The sequence below is a fragment of the Ceratotherium simum genome, chromosome 2 (genome assembly GCF_057802395.1).
Source record: "Ceratotherium simum simum isolate JZ-2026a chromosome 2, ASM5780239v1, whole genome shotgun sequence".
NCBI classification, from domain to species: Eukaryota; Metazoa; Chordata; class Mammalia; order Perissodactyla; family Rhinocerotidae; genus Ceratotherium; species Ceratotherium simum.
Genome location: NC_141901.1, coordinates 3389111 through 3415344, shown reverse-complemented (window position 1 = coordinate 3415344; position 26234 = coordinate 3389111). Strand labels below are relative to the sequence as shown.

At 46.4% G+C, this 26234-nt stretch overlaps 1 protein-coding gene across 4 annotated transcripts; it reads right to left on the bottom strand.

Annotated features, from left to right (window-relative positions):
* Positions 1 to 366: 366 nt before the first annotated feature.
* PFKFB2 (6-phosphofructo-2-kinase/fructose-2,6-biphosphatase 2) lies at positions 367 to 25907 on the bottom strand. 4 transcript variants are annotated; one of them, XM_087437345.1, is made up of 17 exons: positions 25827 to 25907; positions 24708 to 24818; positions 18342 to 18467; positions 17734 to 17830; positions 17239 to 17305; positions 17028 to 17102; positions 16607 to 16663; positions 15569 to 15693; positions 13585 to 13792; positions 13003 to 13149; positions 12139 to 12243; positions 11239 to 11368; positions 10406 to 10468; positions 10078 to 10142; positions 9287 to 9466; positions 3116 to 3124; positions 367 to 2429 (listed from the first exon to the last, which is right to left on the bottom strand). In XM_087437345.1, exons 2-17 carry the CDS (start codon positions 24796 to 24798, stop codon positions 2373 to 2375), a joined length of 1602 nt encoding a protein of 533 aa, XP_087293471.1. In that variant the 5' UTR covers positions 24799 to 24818; positions 25827 to 25907; the 3' UTR covers positions 367 to 2372. The 4 variants fall into 4 exon arrangements, with proteins under 4 accessions (XP_087293471.1, XP_014638948.1, XP_004425142.1 ...); XM_014783462.2 differs by lacking the exons at positions 3116 to 3124; positions 9287 to 9466 and having other exon boundaries at positions 367 to 2435; XM_004425085.3 differs by lacking the exons at positions 367 to 2429; positions 3116 to 3124 and having other exon boundaries at positions 4002 to 9466.
* Between the last annotated feature and the right edge of the window lie 327 nt (positions 25908 to 26234).

Below are 26234 nucleotides of genomic sequence, written 5' to 3'. Positions count from 1 at the left end.
CCCTAGAAAGAGGACAAGGGCTTTGTTTTAGTCATTGCATGGCAACCAATAGGTGATCATTAAATGTTTTGAATAAGTTAATAAAGCTCAAGAATGTTGCTAACACATGGCAGTAATGGTCCCAGAAGTCTTCAGAAATGCTAATGGAACTCAACAAAGGCAGGAGTCAGCAAGTAAAACCACCCGTTGGAAATATATACAATCTAATACTTTGAGAATCATTTTAAAGAAGCTAGTTTCAAACACATTTTGGATGATGTTACTAATATTTTGTGTATGTATAATGTACCAAATGTCACCTTCTTTTGTGTGTGATTTTAAAAATTAATAGCATTTTTTAATTAAAAATAACTTTTATTGTATTTCTTATTATAAAAACAATACATATTACTCACATATATTAGCATGATTTTATTTATCCAGGAGATAAACTTTTCTTCAGAGAAATGCATCTCTTGATTTATACTTATAATAAAAATCAATGAGAAAAAGTTTTCAAAAGAAAGCTACTATGCCTTAACACAGTCATTATCCTTTCACAGAAGACAGATACCTATATTCTGGAAATTTAATTTAAGGTGATACTGTGGACATTAGACTTAAAAGCTCAAACTACCTGAATTCCTACCAAAAAACTGACAACACAAATTACCTTACATTCTAATTAAATACATGCAAACACTAACATGAGGACTTAAAAATACCTTGCATGGATGAATAAATAACTAGATAAAAACATTTTCTGATCATCAAAAGACAGTGTATTCAGATGCAGAAAGAAGCCTGCACCATGAGAACAAAAATCATTACAGTCCAGCACGCTACAAGCAGCCAGGTGAAAATCGCCCGCTGCGGAGCAGTCAGCAGCCTCTCTGAAGGCAGCTTTGTGGGTATAAAATCAGCTCCTAGTTGCTGGATGCTGCACTGCCTGCAGCCCAGCTCATCACATCTTAGGTAACAGAACCCTGCATCAAGCACCGTATAAAAGAACCGTTTGGGAAAAGTTGTGTTTCACTACTTTCCTTGCTACTTACCCTCTTGCCCAGCAAGCGGGCATCTGAGCGAAAGGGACAAAAACTTTTTTAAAGCTAAAAACTTACTATCCTTAAAAAAAAAAAAAAAAAAAAGGATTTTGCTTGTATGATATGATATCCTTTGGAGCTTCCTCATCCTCCTTCAGGAGTAGTGACGTATTAAAATCACATCTACAGAGACATATTTGTACATCTGACAATCATTGATCTAGGGAAAAATTACCCAGCTTATCTCCAAGGGAAACCAAATGACTAACGCATTGAGGGCTTGGTTCCCTCCTCTTCCCCGATGTCTCGCATGAGAGCCCAGTAGACCAGAACAGTGACAACTAGCTAAGAGGCAGGCATCAGAGACCAGCTGCTTTTGAAGTCACAGCCACAGCTTTCTTAGAGAACATATCACCGTGACAGACCCCACAGAAGGACATGTCTCCCTGGACCTGTTTTGAAACCAAAAGAACTCCCTGGGAGAGTTGATCCCCCGGGAACTTTCTTTACTTCTTCATGCGATGTAAAAGGCACTCTACTTTTCCCTCCAGCCCTCGTTCCCAACCACTGGAGAGAACAACATTAGCCCTCTTCAGCTATGAGAGGCACACAGTATCAGACAGAAAATACACTAGCTACAAAAGAGAACTTAGAAGACAGGTACCCATTTTCGGGAGCCTTGTAGTCAGATCCTGCCCTCAAGGGGCCTGAAACAAGAAAAACTTCTCTAAACGAAAAGGTTGCTACTGACACTGCTCTTCTATTACCACAGAAGAGATGTTTTAGGGACTGAAATTTCTCAGGTATCCTCCAATCACCTGGTGAATTTGTCTCTTGTTTCCAATGTGACAAAAAAGTGACTGCTAACATATGTATACTGTACTCGAGCCTGCTCACCTGTAATGGATGCAGAGACCAGCTCTCACAGCACAGCAAAGGCTTGCTGGAGTTCAGCCCTCCCACTTGGAAACAATTAAATCCGACAAGGTGCATTTGCACTTTAGGCAAAGTATAGCCAGCCAGGGACAGAGTCACAGGTAGGATGCTAAATGCTGAAACAGAACAAGATTGGCCAACCTGGGCCAAACCCAGCAAAGGGATAACAGAAACTAATCAGTTCAGGCTGTTAAACATTTTGAGTCACAGGGAAGTTAAATTTTTCAGTGTAACTAATATTGCCACTAGGCATGAGAGGAAGAAATGTGGTGATGTTTTTCCAGGCCTCATTTTGGTGGCTCCAAATATCCAATCCTCACTTAACTTCCTGTTCAAGCCCCCGTGGAGCCGACATCCCAAGCTTATCAGCAGATCCCAGTGCCCCGGAGAGGTCTGGCCCCCGCCTCCACATCATCAGGAGAGCAATGTGAGGGACGCTGCAGAGGAGTGCCTGTGCACAGCCAGCACAGCCTTTGCCTAGGAGCCAGAGAGGAAGAGAAACAAAGCCGTTACACCACCACAAGTGACGAAGGAAAGTGGAGCAGAATCCCTCCCCCACCCTTCCACTGCTCCCCCAGCGTCCACACCCCCGCATCTCACACATGCACAGACACAGTGCTGTGCCGGCACACACCTCTTTACTCTCAGGAGTCAGGCCAACTCTAACGGCATCGTCACGGGCTTCCTTCCCTAACCTTGTGACCATGTTGGACCAGGCGCTTCTTTCAGACCTAGACCATAAGCTACATACCCAACACCTGAGGCAGAAGCCGGAGGGCACCCTGCGGTAAAAGGGGAGCATGTAGGCTACACGAGCCCAGAGACCACACCAAGAAAGTGACACCGTGGTCAGGACTCCCTGGCTCCTGAGGAGGGTCTCTTCCACTGCCGTTATCCCAGTCCATGCTGAAATCAGTCATCAGAGCAGAAATCAACTTCTCATAAACTGAGATTTCACATTTTACCTTGTGAGAAATTCTTCCCCCTAGAAGTTTCTCAAACGTTAAATGTGCATCTGAATCACCTGGTAATCCTGTTAAAATGAAGATTCTGATTCAGTAGGCCTGGGATGGGGCCCCGCTGTCTGCGTGTCTAACAGCTCCTGGTCCTTGTTAGGGAACAAGGAATGAGCCATGAGAATGGTGACACAATTCCACCTCTATTTCCTGTCCCAGAAAAAGTTAAATGCCGTTTTATCCCATTGGCTGTAATCTCTTTAGAAACAGCAGGTCATATTTTAGAAGGAACAGCCCACTAAATTCTAAGAGCTCTCCAGGGTTTTTCTTTACAATAAACAAGGAGTTACATGTTGCTAATGGGAGTCACAGCACAGTGTGGTCAAAGGTAATTTTTTCTTAATTCTTGTAGAGGCACCAAAAGTACACACAACTCCTACTGAAGTGTGTGTGCCTTCCATCATGTCCTTCCCATCTTCCCCAGAAGGTGGCGGAAGAGAGCCATGCCTACACTGTGAACCGGCTTTGGCTCATGAGGCAAAGTTTTGGGGGTGGAGGAGTGGGTGGAGAACACAACCCAAAATACAAAACAAAAAACCCAGAAGCCTTCTGATAGGTTCAAGTTACTCAACAATTTTATTTACCCATTCTACACACACACCAAAAACACATTTCAAGTACAGTTATACACACCTTATGTGGATCTGAGTGGCATATTTTGATATCAATGTCACCAGATTAAACCAGAATGCTGCTAAGCACTTAAGTTTCTTCTTTCAGCAGAGCTGTGCCTGGGAAATCTGCAGGATACCTCTAGTGCTTGGGTTCCCAATTCAACCCATTCCCATTCAACCCAGCGGTGCTCAGCCCACTCCCAACCCCTCCGAAGGGCACAGCTGGTGATGAGTCCTTTGCTTTTGCCACAGCAAAACCATCACCATATCAGAATGAGTTGATCTTGTTACTTCAACACAAGAAAAAAATGTACACGAGCAATTCAGATACAAAAACATTGAGTAGGTAAATAGTGGTCATGGATCCCCAGTGAAAGGCTTACTGGAAAGAATACTTCTGTCAACTCTTAAAATCAATTTTTGAATGCAAAATTTCCTTTGCACTTTTATTTATTAGATTATGAGTAAGAGTCAAATGCATGGCAAACTAAAAACAGCAGCATTATCCAACGGAATGCTACATTCTACAAGAGGGACGCTGAGGACACAGAGGTTCAGAAACGGATGGTGAAAGTCAAGTCCTGCCTGAAGTGGGGAGCGGTGGCATGGCTTCAATGGGGGTAACAATTTCAGGCTTTGAGCAGGCATTTCTTCAGCTGAGTTTACAAAATATCATACAAGTGATGTACAACCTTCATTTTCTACAAAATGAGAATTTGGCTGCTACTCTCAAAGAAATGTCTATTAAAAATCATAGTGCACAGAACATCCCCCTAAAGAAAACATATAGAGTGTTTACTTCCTTTCTTTGTAGGACACATGCAATAGACAGAGAATTACAATAATGTGCATACACTACCAACTGGTATAATTAGAAACCAATCAGATTGTCAGCATACGGACCCTACTAGGGTCTGTCAGTCAGTCAGCAGAGAGACCCTACTAGAGTCTGTCAGTCAGTCAGCACAGGGACACTACTAGAGTCTGTCAGTCAGTCAGCACAGGCACTCTACTACAGTCTGTCAGTCAGTCAGCACACAGACCCTACTAGGGTCTGTCAGTCAGTCAGCTTATGGACCCTACCAGAGTCTGTTAGTCGGTCAGCACAGGACCCTACTACAGTCTGTCAGTCAGTCAGCACAGAGACCCTACTAGAGTCTGTCAGTCAGTCAGCACAGAGACCCTACTAGAGTCTGTCAGTCATTCAGCACAGGGACCCTACCAGAGTCTGTCAGTCAGTCAGCACAGGGACCCTACTACAGTCTGTCAGTCAGTCAGCACAGGGACGCTACTAGAGTCTGTCAGTCAGTCAGCATACGGACCCTACTACATGTCTGTCAGTCAGTCAACACAGGGACCCTACTACAGTCTGTCAGTCAGTCAGCACAGGGACCCTACTACAGTCTGTCAGACAGTCAGCACACGGACCCTACTACAGTCAGCCAGCCAGCACACGGACCCCTACTACAGTCAGTCAGTCAGCCAGCACACAGACCCTACTACAATCTGTCAGTCAGTCAGCACAGGGACCCTACTACAGTCTGTCAGTCAGCCAGCATAGGGACCCTACCCCAGTCTATCAGTCAGTCAGCATATAGATACTACTAGATATGGTCTTCCAGACAGTATGAGTCTAAATTAAATTCTAGGACATACTTCTGATGTCTGTGTCACCTCTATGGGAAGTCAGAGATCACTCCTGCCAATGTTGCAGCCTGACTCAATTGTTACATATTTTTAAAATTAAAATATTTTAAAACACAAACAAGTCAAAATGTATACTGAAAAACCTGGCTAAATTTATCAAATTTCTTGAAAACAAACACAACAATGGCTTCTGGGCTGAGCAAAGACAATGGAATGTGCATAAGAATATATAACCCAGATATAGTTCTCTCAATTATTAGACATTTTCTCCCATGTCCTTTGGGCACCCCAAGCACCAGTTAGCTTCTTGGGAGCTCAGATCTCCTGCTCACAGAAAAATCCTAAGATGGATTTATTTCCAAAGAGCTCTATCACGTTTCTTCAAAATGCCAGGGCCTCTGAAGATCAAACGTGGGTTGCAAAAGGGAACACTCAGAACCTCACAGGAAACACTCAACCGTTCAGTCGGAATACAAATATATTGTATTCCTAACTCTAACTTCTTGGGGGAAAAAATAAAAAAACCAACAAACAGAAACCAGAGACAATGATATAGGGCAGACCCCTAGCAAAACGCATATTTTAAAAAGATTTTCTTATTCCACTTTCCACTGAATGTAAAACAATCCTCTTACGAAAACAAAACCAAAGACAACACAGATAAAAAGTAGGAGCTAAACTCCAGTTGGAGGATTAGGAGACAGGAAGAGAAGCTAGTTCTCTAAATCTGCTTTAGATTCCTCTTTCAAGTCCGTCACAGAATTCCTCATTCAGCTCTGAAGCAAGAAAAAGAAAATAGAATACACAGTGATTTTCCTTTGCCCATTTTATACCAACAGATTAAATGCTAAAGCCTTCACCTATTTCTCCCATAACATAAAGCCTCAGCACAAGGTACTCTGGAGTCCATCCTTTCTTTGTAGGATTTGTGATACAGACATAATCAGCACTGTGTATATACTACCAACATCCAGTCAATAAGAAGGCGGTGAGAGGAGCACAGGAAAGAAAAGGTAGGAAGTAGGACTTCTCTAAAACTTGCAGTAAGAGCTCTGTTCTATTCTGTATTCCCCTGGCTCTAAAAACTGAAAGATACTGAAACCCTTGCTGTTGTCAAGTTCTAATTTCTTGTGTCCTGTGTGAGAATAATAAGACACCTCAGGCCCCTCTTCTGGGGAAACAAACAAGCACAGGGGACAGTGGAGAAATAATCAGCAGGCTGAAGGCCAGAATGGACATCCCAGAGACCTGTGTCTAATGCTGGGATTTATAACAGTAACATAATGCCAGTTCGTTAGGGAATTCTCCTCTCACTAAAAGTAGGTACAGCCCAAATCCAAAGTCTTTGGCTCAAAATGCTCCTTCTTCTCATTCATTAGCTCTGAATTACTCGCACTACACAGTAGGAGAAAAGACCAGATGAATGCTCATTTGGGCTAAAGACACCACCAGCCAAGCAAAGTCAGAGGAGGCAAGCCTGTAAAAGTGCCACCCAGACCTCCTAGACCATAGCTCATTGTCACAAGGGCGGGGACATTTCCACCTCCCAACTCTTTCAGTCTCATAGCCATAGGCCAAAAGAAAAGTCAGGAGAGGTAACCTATACTCCACTTGAATGTCACACTTACAGACTTGATGTGCTGCTCTTTCAAACATTCATTTATTATAAATTATATGCCTTGTCTCTAAAACAACCTTCTTCAGGGCAGGGACATTTCTCCTACTTCTGTGTATGCTTCCCCCACCACCAACTCCCCCCAGCCCAAAGCCCACAAACAAAGACACTAAGTACACATTACGTAACGGCTACACAGAAACAGCAGGGTACTTTACATCTTGGGCACAATTTTGAGCAGAATCTAGGCAAGCAGCCTTTGGAAACTAGCTGTGATGTCCCACTCAGCATGGAGGAATAAAGAACTCAGGGTCACAAGTCAGCTGCCGGTGATGATAACCTTTATCACCTATAGGTTATATCTCAGTACCTCTCTCCAAGGTGCTTAAAACTCCCCTACTACTCAAGGACAACTATTTATGTAGTGATTTGTTCCACACTGCCCTGCAACATAAAGGTTAAAGATGGGACCAGAGCCTAGAATACCCTCTAAAACACAGCAGCCTGCCTTCAAGGGGACACCTTATTTAAAATGTGATCTGCTCAAACGTCTAACTCCAGACAATTGTCGTTTCAGAGCCATGAGGAATTCAGAATTCTTAGGTTGACACTTTGTCCAAGGAACTATCCCAGTATTTCTCCACCCAACCTCATAAAGCGGAGTTCTAACCTGGAGTAAGAATCAGAATCATCAGGGAAGCTATGTAAACAGACATGTGTCTAGACCCCAATCCCAGAGATTCTGAGTTAATATTAAGCCTAAAGTAGACCCAGGCATGTGTACGTTTCAAAAGTTCTAAAGGGGATTCTAAAGATACTCCTAGATGAGAACGATGGCAAAAGGTCTTCTGTTACCAAACAAAAACACCCGTGGCAAACAGCTAACTTGCTCTCACTGGTTACCTCTAACAGACAAATGGATAACTTGAAGATGGGGAGTCCTCTATCTCTTTTAAAAATCTCATGAGAACTCTAGACTTGCCTCAGAAAAATGCACATATATCCATATATATGGATAAAACATATATCCATACGTTTTGCATACAAATTTGGGGGGGAGGAGATGCCATCATGGGCCCCCAAGGGGCTAAGAATCCCTGCTCTCAACAATTCCTGTTGAATCTTACAGAGAAAATGAAATGACGGAAGTGAATAGGTAAATGCACACGGTGAAGAGCTGGACCCCACAGCGTCCCAAAGACTCCTCTGCACATCAAGATGAGATAAGAGAATACTCCAGGGAGGCTTTTCCATATTTGGAAAAAAAACTGCTCATGCAAAAAGACTTTCTTAACTTAAAAAGGAGAGTGTGTTGAAAATTACTGGAAAATAATAAGCATCGCGAGGGAACTCTTTGCCTTTTGCCTTGAGCAATTCAAACATCAGTGGTGACTCCTGAATCTAACTCTGTCCTTCTAAACAGCTCCAGAGGTCAGAGTCTTTGACAGGAAACTTGCTGTGGTTGGCAGAGAAGCTGGGAGCCACTGGAGAAAAGACATGACTACCCTACGAGAGCCCTGCAGGAGCTAGAGACCACCCTCCTCTCCTAAACCTCACTCCACAGCCGCCAAAAGGCCTATGCCTGGCTCTGAAGTGAAGGATACAAACCAAGATGTTTCCCCCACAGTGAAAGCCAGCTTCCCCCAGGGCATCCAAGACTTAGGACTGTTTCTCATGAAAGGAGGCAAGAACTCTCAGCCCACGTATGCTTGCAGGCTCCAGAGCATCTGTGAATGTTCCGTAGCCTGGGCTGACCCTAGCAGGACCTGGCTTGAGAGGAAGGGAGAAGGGAAAAGAATGGCTTCCCCGGTCCAGATCCATTTAGGCCCACTGCAGAGAGCATCAACGGAGCCTAGACTTCTCTCTCACCAACTGCCCCTTCCCTCCGACAGACACCACAATGACAACGCCATGCACCACACTGGACAACCCAAAGGGGCGATGAGAGAATGGGAAGAAAGCAGGCAAGTAAGGACTGTGAGTCAAGCACACCTTGAAGAGACAAAGGTGAAGGGAAAACGGGCTTCTGTGTGCCCCTCCACCCCGCCACCCACTTTACCAACACAAGGACATTAGCGAGTTTAGACACGGGGGGACAGACAAGAACCAAGTGTATGGGGCATGCCTCAGCCTCAGCCCCAGCTATGCCAATCGCCCCAGGGGAGTGCATCCCTTTTCCTCCTCCTCCAGACCACTCCAACTGAGCACCTGGCCCAAAACACCCAACTTGTCCACTTGCCCCTGGCAGGGAGATGTTTCACACTGCAGAGTAGCTTAGGTTGGTCTGGAAACACATGACCACACGTTCTATGTTAAGACCCATGGTGGGGGGTCAAGGGTGGAAGTTGGAAGTTAAATGATTCCCTGGTGATTAGAAACAAGGGCAGGAGGCTAAGGCTGGAGGGAAACACACGGTCACACCACCGGAATGCTGACTTGGGTCTTCGGCTGGTCGGCCCCTTCTTGCATGTCCAGGGCACGGAGAGGGCCGAGGGGCTTGAGGGGCCGGCTCCCAACACTGTAATTTCTTGGACGCCTTATCGTATCCGAACTGGACAGAGGCGTAAAGCTGTTCCTTCTCATCCTTACAGGGGTTTGATTCTTGGGGAAGTTGTTCTGATTGGAAACGGAGGGACACCACACAAATGAAAGCCAAACCAAAGCTCACTCATAAAGGTTAAATAATGCTTGTAACCACAACAGATTCCTCCACTCCTGCTCCTCGGCAGATGGGGTCTCTCATAAGACATGGGCCACGGCCTGGTCCCCTCGCCCCAGGAAGCTAAACGGTTGTAGAGGGAGAAGCTCCTTGAGCATCATACTTCAAAGCAGGAATCAGGCCCAAAGAAAGGAGGGTGCTTATGTAAGATCACAGAGATCACCAGGACAGACCTAGGAACAAACCCACACCCCTGGACCCCACCTTATAGGCTCCTCTGGATCCTGCTTGCTAAAGGGAGTGCTTCCTGGGGGAAAATCTGCATCTCACTTCAGCCAAACACTTCCCATATTTAACTTTCAAGGTTAGGACTCATGAAAGAGGTACTAATTTTACAAAATAATAATTCCAATATCTCTTCCTTTTGGAAGTAAGCAGACTACATGGGACATGAGTTTTGGATCTGTTTTCCTTTTGTACATAAAAGAAACCCCAGTCTCTTCATGCCAGAGATTCAAAGACTCAAGGTGACAGGGAACCTGCGTGTTCATCGTGGCAAAATACTTACAGTTGGCTTGTCACGGTGAGTGTTCACAGCCTCCACATTGAGTTTAATTGTTTCCACTTTGCACCCTGAGAAAAAAGAGGAGAGAAAAGAGGCCTTCAGGAAAAAAGCTCAAAAAAATTCCTTAGTTTCACTGTGAACGCATCCATAAAAGAAAGTATGTATTCCCAAATACATACATACATCCCTTTAAAAATGGAAGGCATTGATGAAACTTCCGTGGTATACAAGGGTGAGGGAGTCGAATTTCCAGACAAACTTCAGAGAAAATTCAAATATCCTGACCTTCCTCAATCCCCTCCTCCCGCCCAGCTCCTAAGCTCATAGTTACCGTAGGCCACAGGAGTAAGTTTGAAGATGGTATGGAGAGGGCACCTCAAGTACGGTAGCTCATCTGAAAGCAAAAAGACCGGGTGAGGGAAGTCTCTTAGTATTATGGAGGAAGGCCAAGTTAGTGGAAGAGAAAAATCTAAGGAGCTCATGAGTTTTTTTTTTTAGCATGACCTAGAGTTGTACAACTCCTCCCATAAACCCCAGACAATTATCAAGATGGCCACTAAAAAGCCACCCAACCTACGGGGTAGCTAAGGAACAAAATAAGTCCATTTTACATCCTTCCAAGCAGGCAAAACACAAGTAGGTGCTGTAGCCAGGGCCCCACAGAAGGGAAGATTGTGGCCCACCTGGCTACACCAAAGGCCATTCTGCAGGCTTCCCAGCAGCTCAGGTGGATCAGGAAGGGAAGGAAAGTATCAGAGAAGGTAGCAGCCTTCCTTATGGCTCTACCCAGAAACTGCCCTACCCTGAATCCAAAGGATGAAGATGCTTCTAAGATACCACCCTCTTTGTAGCCAAAGTAACAAGCTGGGAACGTTCAACCACTTTTCTGATGCTGCCAGGAGTGTCAGCTCGATGCGGCCCTCTAGCCCAGCAAGACCAAGGAGCTCCAGCAGCAGCCACCCTCCACTGGGGGCTTTTGTACGAGCAGAGTAACTTCAGCAAGGAGATAGCCAGTGGCTGCTGGGAGCCCCACACTGCTGCCTGTGGAATGTACTCCAATGTGAGTGGAAGAGGGGGAGGTCCAGTTGCCACGGATCCTGGTGCCACCCCGAGTCCAGGCCCCTCTGCATGGATGCGTCCCCTGGCCCTTCCCTCAAATGGCACCTGCACCCTTATCCAAGAAGTAGGCCAGGAGGCAGCGCATGACGGCCTGGTGGGAGACGACGAGGACGTTGCCCTGACGCTCCAACTCCATGATGACGGGCTCCAGCCGCTGCACCAGGTCCTGGTACGACTGTGGGGGAAGTGAGGCAGCTGGTAGGAGGCCAGGTACAAGCTGGCAGCCAAGTCAGGGGCTGCATCCAGAGTCAGGAGGCCAATTCTCCTTCTTGCCCAGCTGGCTTTCCTCCTGGAGGCTCAGCGACTTCACGTCGCCTGCTAACTCCCCCCAGCCCTGGTGTCTCTTGAGAATATTCAGACCTTTCAAGAGCAACATTCAGACTGAGAAAACTACAGGTCAAGGTGAGGAAATCTGAATTCAGCCTGTGTTATTTTTTCTTCCCTCAGATTAACAGGCAGAGTGTAAGTCAAGAAGAGGCTCCTAGGGGTTTCCCAGACCTCTGCCGTGCTGTTTTATCTACCTTTGCCTCATACATCCCTAAAACATGAAGCCATTTAGACCAGGAAACAGTCTAAAACACCAAAGATGAAAGGTAAATCATTCATATCCCATATATTTACTTGGTGCCTATACCTGCTCAGGTGAGGGTGGGATTGAGGGAATGGAATGAAAAAAAGCAGTAAAAAAGATCATGTTGATTCTACAATATACTCAACACAGAGGATATCTTGTCACCCCTTTCCCTGGAGATCTTAACAAATTAATGAGGCATTCCACTGCCTAACCTGAATTAAAGACAGTATGGCCCAAAGGCAGAGGATAAACTAACTCATGCCTTGACTACCCTTTCTAGATCCCCAAAATCACACTCAATTCTTCCCCCAAATTAAGGTTAAACCCCCAGCAAAGGGCTGGGCAGTCACCCCACATGAGAGGACGCTCACCTCCCCACCAGGATATCGATACAGATATTTCTCTTGATCTCGAAGTGCAAACTCATCTGGGTACTGCTTCTCAATCTCTGCATAGGTCATCTCCTCACACACCCCCTGCAAGGAGCCACACTGGCTTGAAGAGGCAGACTGAACCACACAGCCCCACCCAAATAAAGCGGGTGACACTGAAGAACACTAGCTTCTTTCTAAGCGCCAGGCACTGTGCGTGGTCCTCTCTTGCACTGCAACTGACTGGCCAGGGTTTCTGGGACTGGTAGGTGCTCCAGCTTAAGCTGCCGCTTTCTCCTACTACTGCTGGGAATAACACAGGTCAAGAGAAGTCAGCAGGCTCAAAGGGACAGGCAGCAGGGAAGGAGGGGAAACTGACGCGGATTGGAAAATTTCTGCAGAAGGCATGAAAGGGTACAGAGGAAGGAAAGAAAAACAAATGCCTACTTTTGTGCTCAAGGACAGAGAAAGCCAAGAAAAAATACAGAAAGGACTTTTCCAGAATAGCTGACCAAATGATCTAAGCAGAAATTAAAGAAGTGAGTCCTTAGCTATTTCTTTTTCCCGAGAGGAAAATATACAGAGAAACCAAATGGAGTTTCACTCTCCCAGGTGCCAGGGAGGCTAGGCCAGAGACTGGTTTGGGTCCCATCATTGCCCAGGTGCTCAAGCAGGCAGGAAGCCTCAACTAGGGGTGCAATTGTTCCCACTTCCTCCCCAAACTGGCCATAGATTCAGCTTCCTCAATGTTTCTCCTTGGTGGTTCCAATTTTCTAAATAAAACTGCCCACGTCATGACTTCTGAGTTTCTGCCTGAATAGGAGACTCTTACTGGCTTTTTAGCCATCGGAGCTGCCTACTCACAGCGTCAATCTCATTCAGAATCTTCCACTGCTCATAGGTCACCCCCAGGGATTCAGCGGTCTGGATAGTCCTCTTTAACTGGCTCGTCCATACTTTGAGGTCTGCTATCTCCTGTTCCTCCAGAAACTTCCTTAGAGCCTGAGCAAACTGGGGTTTGAAGTAAAAATTTTAAAAGGAGAGAAACACACACACACATATACACATACAGCTGCTAATTTTCCCTATAAAGGACAATGTGTATGACCATAGTCAAAATCTGAAAGGTGCTACCTTGTTATGATAAACCCAAGAGGAAATGAACTTCAGCTGGAGCCCCCTTACTGTGCTAAGCACACAAGTCATGCCCAATAGACATTTGATGGCTGAAGGATCACAGCAGAAATGGTTCCAAGTTATCCACACTCAATACAAAGCTAGAATCAGCGAGCAAGAAAACATCTGTAGTACTTGCTTTGAGTATCTGAAACCACAGCCTAAGCCCCAGTGGGATTTAGGAAGAAGTAAGGGGATAAAAGAGATGACCTCCACCACGCCCTTTCGACTCTAAGCCTAACAAATCCAGCCTGATGGCTAACTACTCACCTGTTTTCCCCGCACCGAGAGGCCAGAGTCACCCCCAATCTTCCCCAAGAGATTGAACTCGCTCTCTCCGTGCCGGCAAAGGTAGATGGTGCGAGGCTGGACGTGGATGTTCATGAGGTAGTAGACTATCTTGCTCTGAATGTAGTCCTGGACTCTGTTCACTAAAAATCGCTGGCCCACGTTTATCACCTTGATGAAAGAAAGATCCCTGGAACAGAGAAGGTAAAAAAAAATCCCCTGAGTATGAAAACCTGAGGATAACAGTAGGAGGGGAAAAGATCTCCATAGTTACTTGCAGGCTCACAGCAGCTCCTCCTCCTCTCCTGTCATACCCCCACCCACATTTCAGGAACCAAATGGTAAGGGATGGATTACTCCTCACAACCAAGATGAAGTAAAATTTCTTGACCTTCTAGTCAGTCAGTTCCTTTTCCTCGGAGCCTGTACTGTGCCACGCAATGTGGATAAGTATGAAAAACAGAATTCAGGCTTCCCCTCAGGGCTGGACTAGACGACCCGAAGATTTTGCTAACTCTGAAATTTGGTGAGAAGCACAGCTCCCATCTGAGGTGGTCAAGACTTGGCCAGAGTACAGCATCCTCCAGCAGCGAGGGAGGGGAGGGGGGCAGAACCACAGACAGAGATCTTTATGCATTCTGTACAGCCACCTAAATCAAGCCTCTCTCAAAGGCACTTCCATAGGCTGTTTGCTTCGTGGCCATCATGGAATTTTTCTTATTATAAAATTGAGTGCTTATTCCAAAAAAATTTCAGGAAAAAAAAAGGTAAAATGATGCAAATAAAAATCACCCACAACCCTACCACCAGAGATAACATCTATAAACACACACACACACATTCTTCTAGAATGTTTTTCTAGATAGGACTTTGGGCTAACTGAAGAATACACTGTTATGCCACATCTAGGGCAGTGGTTTTCAACTTCTGTACTAAGGAACACCTCCAAATACTAACATTCTAGGCAACACATTTGAAGGAACTGAAAGACTCAAAACATTAAGCAGACCACTGAAGCAATTTAACAGTAGGTATGCACACCTGTCTCGCCATTCACTTGGCTGCATGGCTGTGTTCTTAACTGAACAGAACTGTTAACTGCCCCTGCTGCGTGCCTTTCAAAGGCCTTATTCTCACAGGTTTCCACGTGCACACGTCTTTCTTCAACAGGGACGCTACATTTGGTATGGTTCCTATAGCTCACACACATCATCCTACATCACACTGCTGACAGACACCGCTACAGTGCTAGCACTGATCAGACATCTCTCTGAGACTATCACGTTTCCGAGGACATATACATTATATCACATATGCATGTATATACACATATATACATATGTAATGTGTATATTACATACGTGTATACATAATGTAATCTATATAATGTGTATATATACACATATGTATTAACATATATATTACATATATACACACATACACACTAAACTTTAAAAATTTATCAAAAACTGATGACACATCTCTGCGGAGTGTCCTACAACACCCTAGTTCAAAACTGTTGATCTGGAGGAGTGGCTCTCAGCTGGGGGTGATTTTGCTCTCCAGGGAGCATTTGGCAATGTCTGGAAACATTTCTGGTTGTCACATCTTGGGAGTGTTACTGGTATCTAGTGGGCAGAGGCCAGGGATGCTGCTAAACATCTTACAATGCACAAGATGGTCCCCCACAGCAAAGAATTATCCAGTTCAAAATGTCAATAATGCTGAGGTTGAGAAGTCTTGCTCTAGAGGATAGAGAGGAAGAATTGATGATAAAAAACACTTCAGTGTTCAAGTAAAGGATTCAGTTCACATAGAAGCCACAAATCCTCACCTTGTTTCTCTGGAATGAGTAAACATTATAGGTCTGGATTGTCAGAAGTAAGTTTAAGGACAGAGGGAGAAAGGCTCTTTCTCAGATGAGCCTCCTGCCTCAGGCCCTTCAAACCATGGCCTTAAATCTTACTTGTCATAGTTGTCCGGATCAAGGGGTTGATAGGTAACTTTGTAGCACTCAATTCTCTTTAGGAAGTCCTCCATCACATTCTCCCTGTTCCTTTCAGGGTAGTCAGGGCTCGACACCTTTACCTCCTGGAATCATAGGAAGAGCAGGGCCTAGTTAGACGTCTGCCCTTGACAGCCCTCCTGCAAATAGCCACTGCTAAATAAAGAAAAGGAAGTCCATGAAAGTGGCCTTTCACTGGAGCACTGGCAATCCCCATTCATCAAGCAACCCCTCCCCGTCCTGTGACCCTGGCAACCAAGAAGGGAAAGACAACTGGGGAGTCATGTGCCTGCCCTTGGCTGAAGGGCAGCAGCAGTCACGCAGCTGAAGCTGCTCCTGAGCCCCAATCCCTTTACGTAGCTTCCTGGGAAAACAGAAGGGGCTTCCATTTCTCCCCATGACCACTCAGAATAGAGTGCTTAATCTGAGGCATGCCTGACTTGGACCAGATGCCTCTTCCTTAGACAATCCCAAGTTCCTACGTTGCTGAGAGAGCACTACCACGATACCACGCACGGACGTCTGCTCGGCACAGCACAGCACAACCCGTCAAGAGGGCTTATGCTGGCCTATGCTGTGACCACACAGGGTATGAGGTGTTCAGTGCATAGAGTGCTGACCTGAATGTTAGACCATCAGTGGACAGATGACCTTCCTATAAGGCGGCCCTAACAGATAACGAAGAGTCTGATCTGCTCTAAGTACATACCTAGGCCTCAGCACCCAGCTAACACCCAGGGCCAGGACTCCTACAGTCTAAGTCTTGGCCTCCATTCAACAGCTAATTCTTACTTCATTCCTTAAAGCCTCCGTTTCCTCTCCCAAAGGAAGAGTGTAGAAGTACAAAATGGTGCTCTGGCAGATCAAAAGCTCACTCTGTGACATTAAACAAGTCTGTTTCTTTCTTTCATTACCCAGTTGACTCTCCTCCCTCCACCACCCACATATACACACAAGGCAAAGGATAAAGAGGTGGTGGTACATAGGGGTGTCACCCACCAGGATGTTGGCAGCGATGACGTCGGGATCATCACAGACAGATTCCACAAAGAATACCTGGCCAGGGAGAGAGGGCAGTGATAAATGAGTCAAAAATGGCCAGGCCGTTAATTAAGAGCACATGCTCAAACCTGCCCCACCCCAGCCACCATCCCCCAGGACTTTCTTTCACGCAAGTGGCCTTCAAGCCCTCTTCATTTAAAAATAGCTCTTACCACGTCCCCAGGACCTCAGACATAGAGGCTAAGGGTCTCAGAAAGGACCTGAAAGAAAGCACTCAAGGATTGGGGGTTTGCCCCAAGAGAAGAGAATCAGATATACAATCCTATCCTCACCTACCACGGTCAAACAGATCCACATGTCCCTGCTAACTCCCTACCTCCACTCATCCCTTCTCTTCCAGCATGGAGTCAGATCCTACCTTGAAAGAATTCTCCTTGGCAAAGTTCAAAATCATGTCCCTCCTCTCCCTAGTGGTATTGGTGGCATCAAACACCTGGGAAGAGAACCCACAGGGTAGATGAGTGGGGACCGAGAAATGTAATCCCACCGAGGTGAACCCAAGGTGGGGCTGTGCAGCCAGCTGCTGAAAGGGTAGAGATCAAGAGAGGGAAGAGGCAGGTAAGGCTTACCGCAATCTGCCCACTCTCCTCGGTGAGATACGCCTTAACATCTTCCAGGGCCACCAGAGCACACTGTCTGCCATGAGAGCAGAGGAGATCAGCAGAGTGGAGCGAGACCGAGCTCAGCGTAGCCAGAGACAAGAATAGCTGGGTTGCTATAGCAGTCACGTCCCTTCTCACTTAGGTTTCCCACTGGTCAAAATTTTTCCCTAACTAGACTTTTCAACCACCCCCACTGAGGTTTTCATACCATCGTATATCTTTCCCCTTCCCCCACCCCACGCATATATCTTATCCCTCAGTAGGCTGAGCCTACAAGCATACATGCATCTTCCTAAGCCCTATTCTTCTACCAACTCAAGCCCACAGTGACCAGTCTAGCAAATAACTTCCACTTAAAATCCCCACAGGATACTTATTGAAAGAAAAACCAAGCCCTATCACATCCAGTCTTGTGATGGCCAAGAAAGAGCTGGCCCGGAGGTCAGGCCTGAGAAGACTCACTTGCGGATCTTCATGGCCTCCTCATTGTCGTGCCGGAAGAAGTCGTAGGACTTATAGGACTTGACTGCTTTGCGCCGATACACCCCAAGGTTAAACACTGCAGAAGACACCAATACCCTTCAGCAATGAAACATTACAATGGCCCCACCAAAGGGGACTTCTTGGTCTAATGTCACAGTGGCCAAGGGGATGGGAAAAACACCATGGTATGTTGGGAACAACAACAGTTTAGGAGTCAAGTTAGGTTTGAGTTCAGACTTACTAGACCTTAGACAAGTCTTAAGCTCTCCGAGTTTCAATTTCCTCAACCACTTTGGCTATTTCACAGGGAAACTGCTAGGATTAGACAAGATGATGGCTATGTAAGGGCTTTAAAAATGTAAAGCCCTATGCTATCAAAGGCGTTGCCTCAAAACTAGGCCAATCCACCCAGGCCAGGAGGAAACAAATCTGTGAACAGGGAATAAATCCAGTAAATCAAGAAGCAACCACTATTTCTGCCAGGAGCACCCTTAACCTTGATGCCAGGGAGAATAAGTCTCTCAGAAGCCTGTGAGACCCAGGAACTGATCATTTCCCTTCCCAAGGAATGAATGGCCTGCACCTACCTTTGGTGGGTACCCCAATCCAGTTGAGGTAACGTGTGAGTTTCTTGGACACATAGGTTTTGCCCCGGGCTGGCAAGCCAATCATAACGATGAGAGTTGGAGAGTTGGTCATGTAAGATGCCCACGCTAGAGGAAGAAGAGACAGAGCAGAACTAAATGACTAGGGGCCGAATAAGGTTTATTCACTGTCCTAGGAACCTCATAGTTGTAATCTCGTACACCTCAGTGAGGAAAGGGTTCAGGAAGACTGGGGAGGCAAACTGAGGAGATACAGGGTGAATCTTCCTAAAGAGAGTTAACGGGTCATGTAGACTTCCAGAAAGTACCCAAACCAAGACATGTCTTCCCCACACGTCTTCAGAGAGGTACCCAAGGTGGAAAGAGGAGGAAAAGTGGTAAGGATTAGAAAGACAGTAACCATGGCACCTTCCTTAATGTGAGAACGTCTAGTAACTTGAGAATGATACAGCTGTGAAGGAAGGTCTTATGCCTGGAGATCCAACCAGTGCAGAATTGAGCTGGCTCCTGTAATAGGTCCAACAGAGTTTCTATCCTAAGGATCCATCTGCCCCTTCAGAGCCACAGGCAAGAATCAGCTTGCCCACTGCAAAAAGAACCTGGCCTCAAGCTGTTTTGGCCTTTGCACTTAGGACATGAGCTTAAGCCAGAATTTCTAAACCATAGTGAGATTCAGACTGTGGCAAAGCCTACTGACACAGGTTCTGACTAGATCTCAGGAAGCTGCACGGTAAAGCTAGCCCACAACAGCATCACGGCCAGCCTGCCTCAATGGCCCATATGAAAGCAAGATAACTTAGAAGGAGGAACAGTCATTGGTCCACCTTTCCTTAGGAACTTATTTCAGGAATGCTCATTTACAGAGATAGGTCTCACTGGACAGGCGGGGCAAACTAGAAGCTCAGAGGTCAGTCAGGTGACTTGCCTAAGGACCCACGATGAGTCATGGGAAGAGCTGGCACTAGAATCCAGCTCTTATGTTTCCTTGGCAGCTTTTCACCATAAAAAGAGCCCGTGATTCCTCATCAGCTTGCTGACAGGGGCTGGCTCCTTCCTGCCCATCCCGCCACAGAGGACCAGTGGGAGAGGGACTGCTCTGCTGCCAGACACTTTCCTGGGCCCAAGACCCACGCTGAGGTCATCCGGTGGGGCTCAGGCTCTGCTGGCTCCTATGAGGAAGGCCCTGCACAAGCAGGGGAAAGGGAAAGAACCGCCCGCCTTCCACTTCCCAGCACTGCTCTCCAGAAGGTGCCCTAAAAGTTGTGGCTGCTTCTCTGTCCTGGGGCAAGGTGACCCTGAAAGGCTAAGAAACAATTCAGTAAAATTGAGGTACTTGGATGGGAAAGTCATTTTCATCTTTTGAGAAAGGAATATAAAAAGATCTCAATGCAGAAGTGGGCACAAGGGCCTGGGTAGAGAACAGGCCTCGGAAGGAGGAGTTTCCGAGGGGTGTTTGGCAAGAAGTACTCGGAAGCCAAAGAGTGGGCCAGTGGTGAGGGAGGGGTGGATGTCCAGACTCAGGGTGAGAGGGCTTGGCTTTTAGTCCTTTACGCACTGTACACACAGAAAATTCCCGGACCTGAGCAGGAGTTCCTCCAAGGTAGGTAACGAGCAACATAAGTGATTTTCAGCTCTGTACAAATAGGGAGCACGAAGGCAAGCAAACGCCACCCTGCAGCCTCAGTGATGGTTCATCCCTGATCTCTGACCCCTAAGAGGCCGAGCTCCTCTGCCTGGGATCAGCTGCCTCCGGTTTCAGTAGGAAAATCCTCCTGAGTTTTTACTTTCTCTGGCTCGGCGACGCACTCTTCTCACTCACTTTCTCTGGCTTGGCGATTCTCAATCCCCTATGATTCGGCTCATTACCTACACTTCTAGGCCTGCTTTGTCCACACCTTCCAGCCCATTAGGCACTTCCCCCGAAAGTCCTGTTACCCTCCCTGAAGCCGAAAATGAACTGACAGTTGGGAGCTGCTCTGAAGCCAGCCAGGGAACCAGCTGCTCCATGTTTACCAGATGGACAGAGAGTACTAAGAACAAAAGAAAACACAGGTCACTAAGGACTCCCCACAGTGCCCTCCAGCACCACACCCCCACACACCTGCAGCAACCAGGGATTCTCATTTTCCAGAGTACAAAACTAAACCACACTTGCTATCTTAAATTGACACATCAGCAAAACTAGGAACATTCTGTCCTGCCTGTTAAAAAACAAAACCATGGGCCTGGCCCTGTGGCCAAATGGTTAAGGTTCCACGTGCTCCGCTTCAGCGGCCTGGGTTCACAGGTTCAGATCCCAGGCACAGACCTACTCCACTCACTAGCCATGCTGTGGAGGTGTCCACATACAAAAAAATAGAGGAGGGGGCCGGTCTGGGGGCATAGTGATTAAGCTCACGTGCTTCACTTCAGCAGCCCATGTTTCACAGGTTTGGATCCCAGGTGTGGATCTACACACTGTTCATCAAGTCATGCTGTGGCGGCATCCCACATACAAAATAGAGGCAGACTGGCACAGATGTTAGCTTAGGGACAATCTTCCTCAAGTAAAAAGAGGAAGATTGCAACAGATGTTAGCGCAGGGCCAATCTTCCTCGCCAAAAAAAAAAAAAAAAGAAAAAAAAATAGAGGGGGATTGGCACAGATGTTAGCTCAGGGCGAATCATCCTCAGAAAAAAAAACCCCAAAAAACAACAAAAAAACCACTACCACCAAGACCACAACCACCACCACCACCAGCACCTTAATTTGAATAGTAGATACTTCATGCTGACTAGCTTCATTAACAGTGTAACATATCCCTTGACACATAATGGAAAGCTGTTGTAATCCTGAAATTCTCTTCTGCCTTCTTTACACAAAGTTTAACTCACTTTCTCAATCTTAAACTTATTCTCCCTTCATGAACACACTGAGGGGAAATGAGGACTTGATAACTTCCCTCCTACAGAGAGAAAAACTCAGGCCCAGAGAAGTGAAGAGCCTGGCCCACATCCCACAGTAGAAAGTCAAGGTCAGAGCTCTGACCAGACTCCTGGTTTCACGACAGCCCACTCAGTCCCAGCCACCAGTTCTCACCAGCACCTGACGGAGAGAGCCAGGTGGTAAGCATGACTATGCTCTCGGATCTCGTCCCAAAGGGTGGTCTAGAAGGCGCACGATTCCCGGCCTTTTCATGGCCAAGGTCTTCTCCCACTATTTCTTTTAAATAGGCCCAATATTTCTGAACTATGCTGCCCATTAAAGTGTGTTTCATTAGTAGTATCTTCTTTTAATTCACCAGAAGTCATAAAACTGCCCATTATCTCCTGCTGTTTGACTGATAGGCATGAAATATCCAAATTCTGCTGCCAAATACTAAGAAAGTTAATGTTTTAGTTAACCAGTGCAGCTATAGTTGGTAACGCCCAATTTCCATCAAGCACTTTGAAATATTAAAAACAGCTAATATACAACTTTTTAGGAGAGCAAATTAGTAATGCCCATTAACATTTCAAATGTGTGTCTCTCTTCTCCTATTATTTCTGTAGGAAAGGCTGCTAGTACACACATGCAAAGTGTCTGTGCAAGGATGCTCACTGCAGCGCTGTTTGTGATGGTGGAAAACTGGAAACAACATGAATGTCCATCAGTGGAAGGCAGCATATCCATACAGTGCAATACCATGCAGAAAGAGGTAAATGTGGATTTACTGACGTGAAAAAATGTCCACGATACAGTAAGTTAAAAAATAAAAGCAAAAGGGCAGCAGAACAGAGCATGTACAGTGTGAACCCATTCCATTACTAGGATACACCAGAATAAGATGTCGGGAAGAATCAAACTTAACAGGGGCAGGAGAATCGTGAGAGTTTTTTACTTTTCACTTTCTGTATTGTTTGAATTTTTCATGAACACATATTGCTTTTGTAATTAGGGCAAGGTACACATGGGAACTTGCCTGTTCCAGACCTACTCAAAATATCAAAGAATAAAAGAAACAAAGAAAAAAACCAAGTAGGGCTTCTCTCACTGCCAATTCCTGCTTTAACAGAGCCCTGAAACCATAATCTGGCCACATTAAAGGCACCTCAGCCAGCACCTCCCCTTCACCCACACCCCTGGAGCAGCTGAAGTTCCAGTAATGCTCCTTTGGAGGTTTTGGCTCCCTAAAGTCACCCTTTAGTCTCCCTAAAGTCACCCTAAAGTCTCCAGCTCAGCCACTTCGCAGAGTCGAAGGCGGGCAGCACAAGTGTAATCAGCAGCAAGGGGATACCGGTGGAGCTATTCATAAAGCAACGTCTGGGGGTGAACACTAGGCAGCCAGGGAAGCCTGTTCCAAGATACAGGCAAATAACAGAAAAAGGAAATAAACCAACACATATTCTCATAACTGTTTCTCCTTTAACTACGGCTACAACAGTCTCATAGTCCAACCCATGAGAGAAGAGAATGGGGTAAATGCATGACAGTGGCTTTAGGACAACTCAGATTCCAGTTGGGGAGAAGAGAGTGGAGCTTGGAAAGGAGAAATCAGAGCCCGGAGCAGGAATTAGCCTAGAGCACAGGAAAGAGACCTGAGATTACCACTTTCATGACTAATCAAAAGCCCTCAAGACAGAAAAACCACAGAAGAGGTAAGAAGGCAGATAGGAGATTCCTATGGAGAATAAAGCAGAGCTAGGAGGACAGACACAGGGCATTGTGCAGAGTCGGAGATTCCCACAATTATCAACTCCCCTCTCCCACAGCTCTCTGCTCTCTTTTGGATCAAATGTCCTAGTAACACGAGTGCACCTCTCTTTAAGATGTGCATCCCATACCCCAAAATCTGAGTTACAATACTGTTAAACAAGAGGAAAAAACATTCTTTACTGAAAATATAATTCTTCACAGGGCACTTAAATAATGTGCTCCCAGCACAACGTTTAGAGCATAATTCAATCTATATATAATGTTTCAGGAATAAATACAACATGCAAATAGAGTCACTAGTGGAAAATAACACACCTTAGCTGTGTGTCCAACACTCTTCTAAGTGCCTTCCTATATTTACTCGTTTAATTCTCACATCCCTCTGGGGGGAGATACCATTAGCGTCCCCATTTTATAAAGGAGTAAACTGAGGCATGGAGAGGAGCAACTTGTTCAAGGGCACCCAGCTAGGAAGTAGTAAAACCAGGATCCAAACCAGGCAGTCTGACTGCAGAGACTGCACTCAAACATCATACTATACTAGTTATCTCCCACAGGGTATTTGCCCTTGGTACCTGGCTCCTGCCCTGGCAGAGAAAGGAGACCCTAATCACAGAGGTGCACCAACCCCAGGATCACATCCAAACAAGCTGACTCTGCAAAGCCCAAACCCCAGCAAGCCTCAAGGGTGCTGGTGAAAGAGATTATCACCACTAATCATGAGACTAACAAGAGCCTAACATCAAGGTCGAGACTCTAGGCAAAGCTTTGAACAAGAGATGATCCCAGGTCTCATGATGGTCTGCTTTTCCACCTGCTGATATATATAACCACTGAAGCGAGAAGAATAGACTGACAGGGTTCCAAAGGAAAGGTGCAATCTGGAAGCAGGGGCAAGGGTTAGCATTCCTTGAGGTTCCCCGAAACATTTGGGGACCAGCTGCCCAGGACCTTCTGGAGTGGGCTATGCAGGCTTGCAGCCTTAATGATGCTTAGGCATGCAGAATCATGCGGACAGGGAATGACACTTCATCTCTCTGCAAACCCACCTGCTGTCTCTCTCTAAAAGATTGGCATGAAAATGCTCCTGAGAAACCTGTCCCCAGAGGAATGAACTTGCAGGGAAAATAGTTTATAAAGTGCAAAGGCTAAACCTGTGAGAAAGTAAGGTGCCCCAGACACAGTGAGGAGTCAAATGTCATGGCGGATTCCCCCGAGGCCTGCAGAAATGAGCTACCGGCTCTGATGTGCAGTTTCTGCAGCAAGCAGCACCCTCACCAAACTTAGCCCAGGACACAAAGGGAAACTGTTAACAGTATCAGCTCCAAGCAACTCCTGCACCCTGCCACTCTGCCTTACTCCTTGTGTGTACAACAATGCTTACCTTAACTTTCAACATCATTCAAGTGTGAAGATACCCCCAGAAGATAGAGATTCATTTAAAGAAAGCAGTAAGAAAATGCTGGGCTACACCAGCAAGCCAGCCCCAAGGACAGACATTTCACGGAGTCTACTTGTTTCAGACAGAAAATTCTGCTTGTAGACTTTGTTTTAAATTGTCATGTCAAAGAATTATTTCTCACTCCCACCAAGCAGCAAGCAGTTGGATTGTAATCTATTTTCCAAAGACAAAATCCTAGGAGAGACCAGCCTCTCCTCTTTCCCAGAACTCACAACATTTCTTCTCTGACATTCGAAGACTTGAGGTTTTGGTTTCACAGCTATTGTTGTTCTGTTCTGAGGAAGATGTAAAATTCCCAGACATGGCAGCTCTTCAGGAGATGTCTGGAAGAGACAAAAGGAATGTAAGGAAGGGAAGGAAGGAGACATCCCTCAAAACATTCAGTGGAGAGGATCAGTGTGGTACAAGTGAAAGAACTCTGGGCCAAGAGTCAAGTCCAGCCCTTTCTCCCAGTTAATAGTTACATGCCCTTGGATAAGTCATGAACCTCCCTAGCCCTCTGTCCTCATTTATAAAGAGAGTTGCACTAGAACTCGCACTTGTAATGCTGACAGTTTACACTCACATAAATTATCTCCTTCAATCCTTCCAATAATCCCGTAATAAGGCAGATTTTGCTACCATTATTATTTCTCCCCATTTTACAGATTGAAAAACTGAGGTTAATCAAAGTAAGTGGCTTATCCAAGTTCCTTCCTGACCTCAGATTCTAGTTTAAGAATGTGGGGAGAGTAGTGGCAGTTGGGGGTGGGTGAGTTTCGAATAGATCAAGTTCATTATCGTAAAGTAATTGCAGTCCAATGGTAGGATTCAGTCCTGAACAAAATGAGAGAAATAGGGAAACCTCAAAGATGTTCCCTGAGGGAAAAACTGTAACTGGACCCTGAGACGGCCCTAGCACGTCACCATTTCTCCTCTGGTGTTATTCTCCAGCCCCTGCTGTGCACCTTCTCCCCATCTATCCCTGGGGCACAAACAGGTGTTAAAGGACTTCCCCAAGGTCACCTGCAGAATAAGGGGTAAGTCCTGACTCGAACTAGGGTAGGAGAGCACCGAGCTCACTTCCCAAACCCAGACAAGGGACTTGTGAGGACGAAAGGTCCTATTGCTTCAAGGACCTTGCACTGTCCTTCCACTGACCACACAAATCCTCCCACCCAAACACCAGCGGCAGCTCCCAGCCCCTGAACGTCCGCATTCCCGACAATGCCCGGGGGCAGGCACGTCCCCGGAACACAGAGGGATCCTCGTCCCGCACCTCATCCGGGTGCACGCAGCCCCCTCCTCCCGCCCGCCCGTGCCCTCCCAGGCGCTGTACAGCTGTCGCTCACCCTATGATCCCTCCTAAGATCCCTCCCGGCAGTGGCCCCGGCACTTCCCCCCCGGCACGCGGCAGACCAGAGCTGACAGTGGCCAGGGACCGGGTACTCCAGTCACCGGCAAATCACGTGCCCCTGCCTGGCTCCGCCCACTCTCGCCTTGGTCCTCACCTGGAGAGAATCTTCGACCAATCGAGCGCCCGCAGGCACCAGGGGGCGGGGCTCAAGTCAGACTCGCTGACGCCAGCTCCATAAGGAGCATGGAACTGTGAAGGGAAAAGATTAGAGGCTCCCAAGTTCCCCAGCGCTGTCGAGGTTGGTTGCGTCGTTGCTTGGCAACGAATAGGGCTGGGGGCGGGATTAATAAAAAGCATTGCGTTTTTTCCATACTCTCGCGAGAGTGGACTAAGCAGACTTCTT

What these genes read in the sequence shown, in the direction of transcription:
- PFKFB2 (XM_087437345.1), bottom strand. Translation starts at nt 24,798, where the DNA reads ATGTCTGGGAATTTTACATCTTCCTCAGAACAGAACAACAATAGCTGT. An exon ending in AATGTCAGAGAAGAAATGTT is followed by an intron (nt 18,468 to 24,707) that starts GTGAGTTCTGGG and finishes TTCTTCCTCTAG; the next exon opens with CGTGGGCATCTTACATGACC. An exon ending in CTTCTTGGATAAGGGTGCAG is followed by an intron (nt 10,469 to 11,238) that starts GTGCCATTTGAG and finishes TTTTGCTTTCAG; the next exon opens with ATGAGCTACCGTACTTGAGG.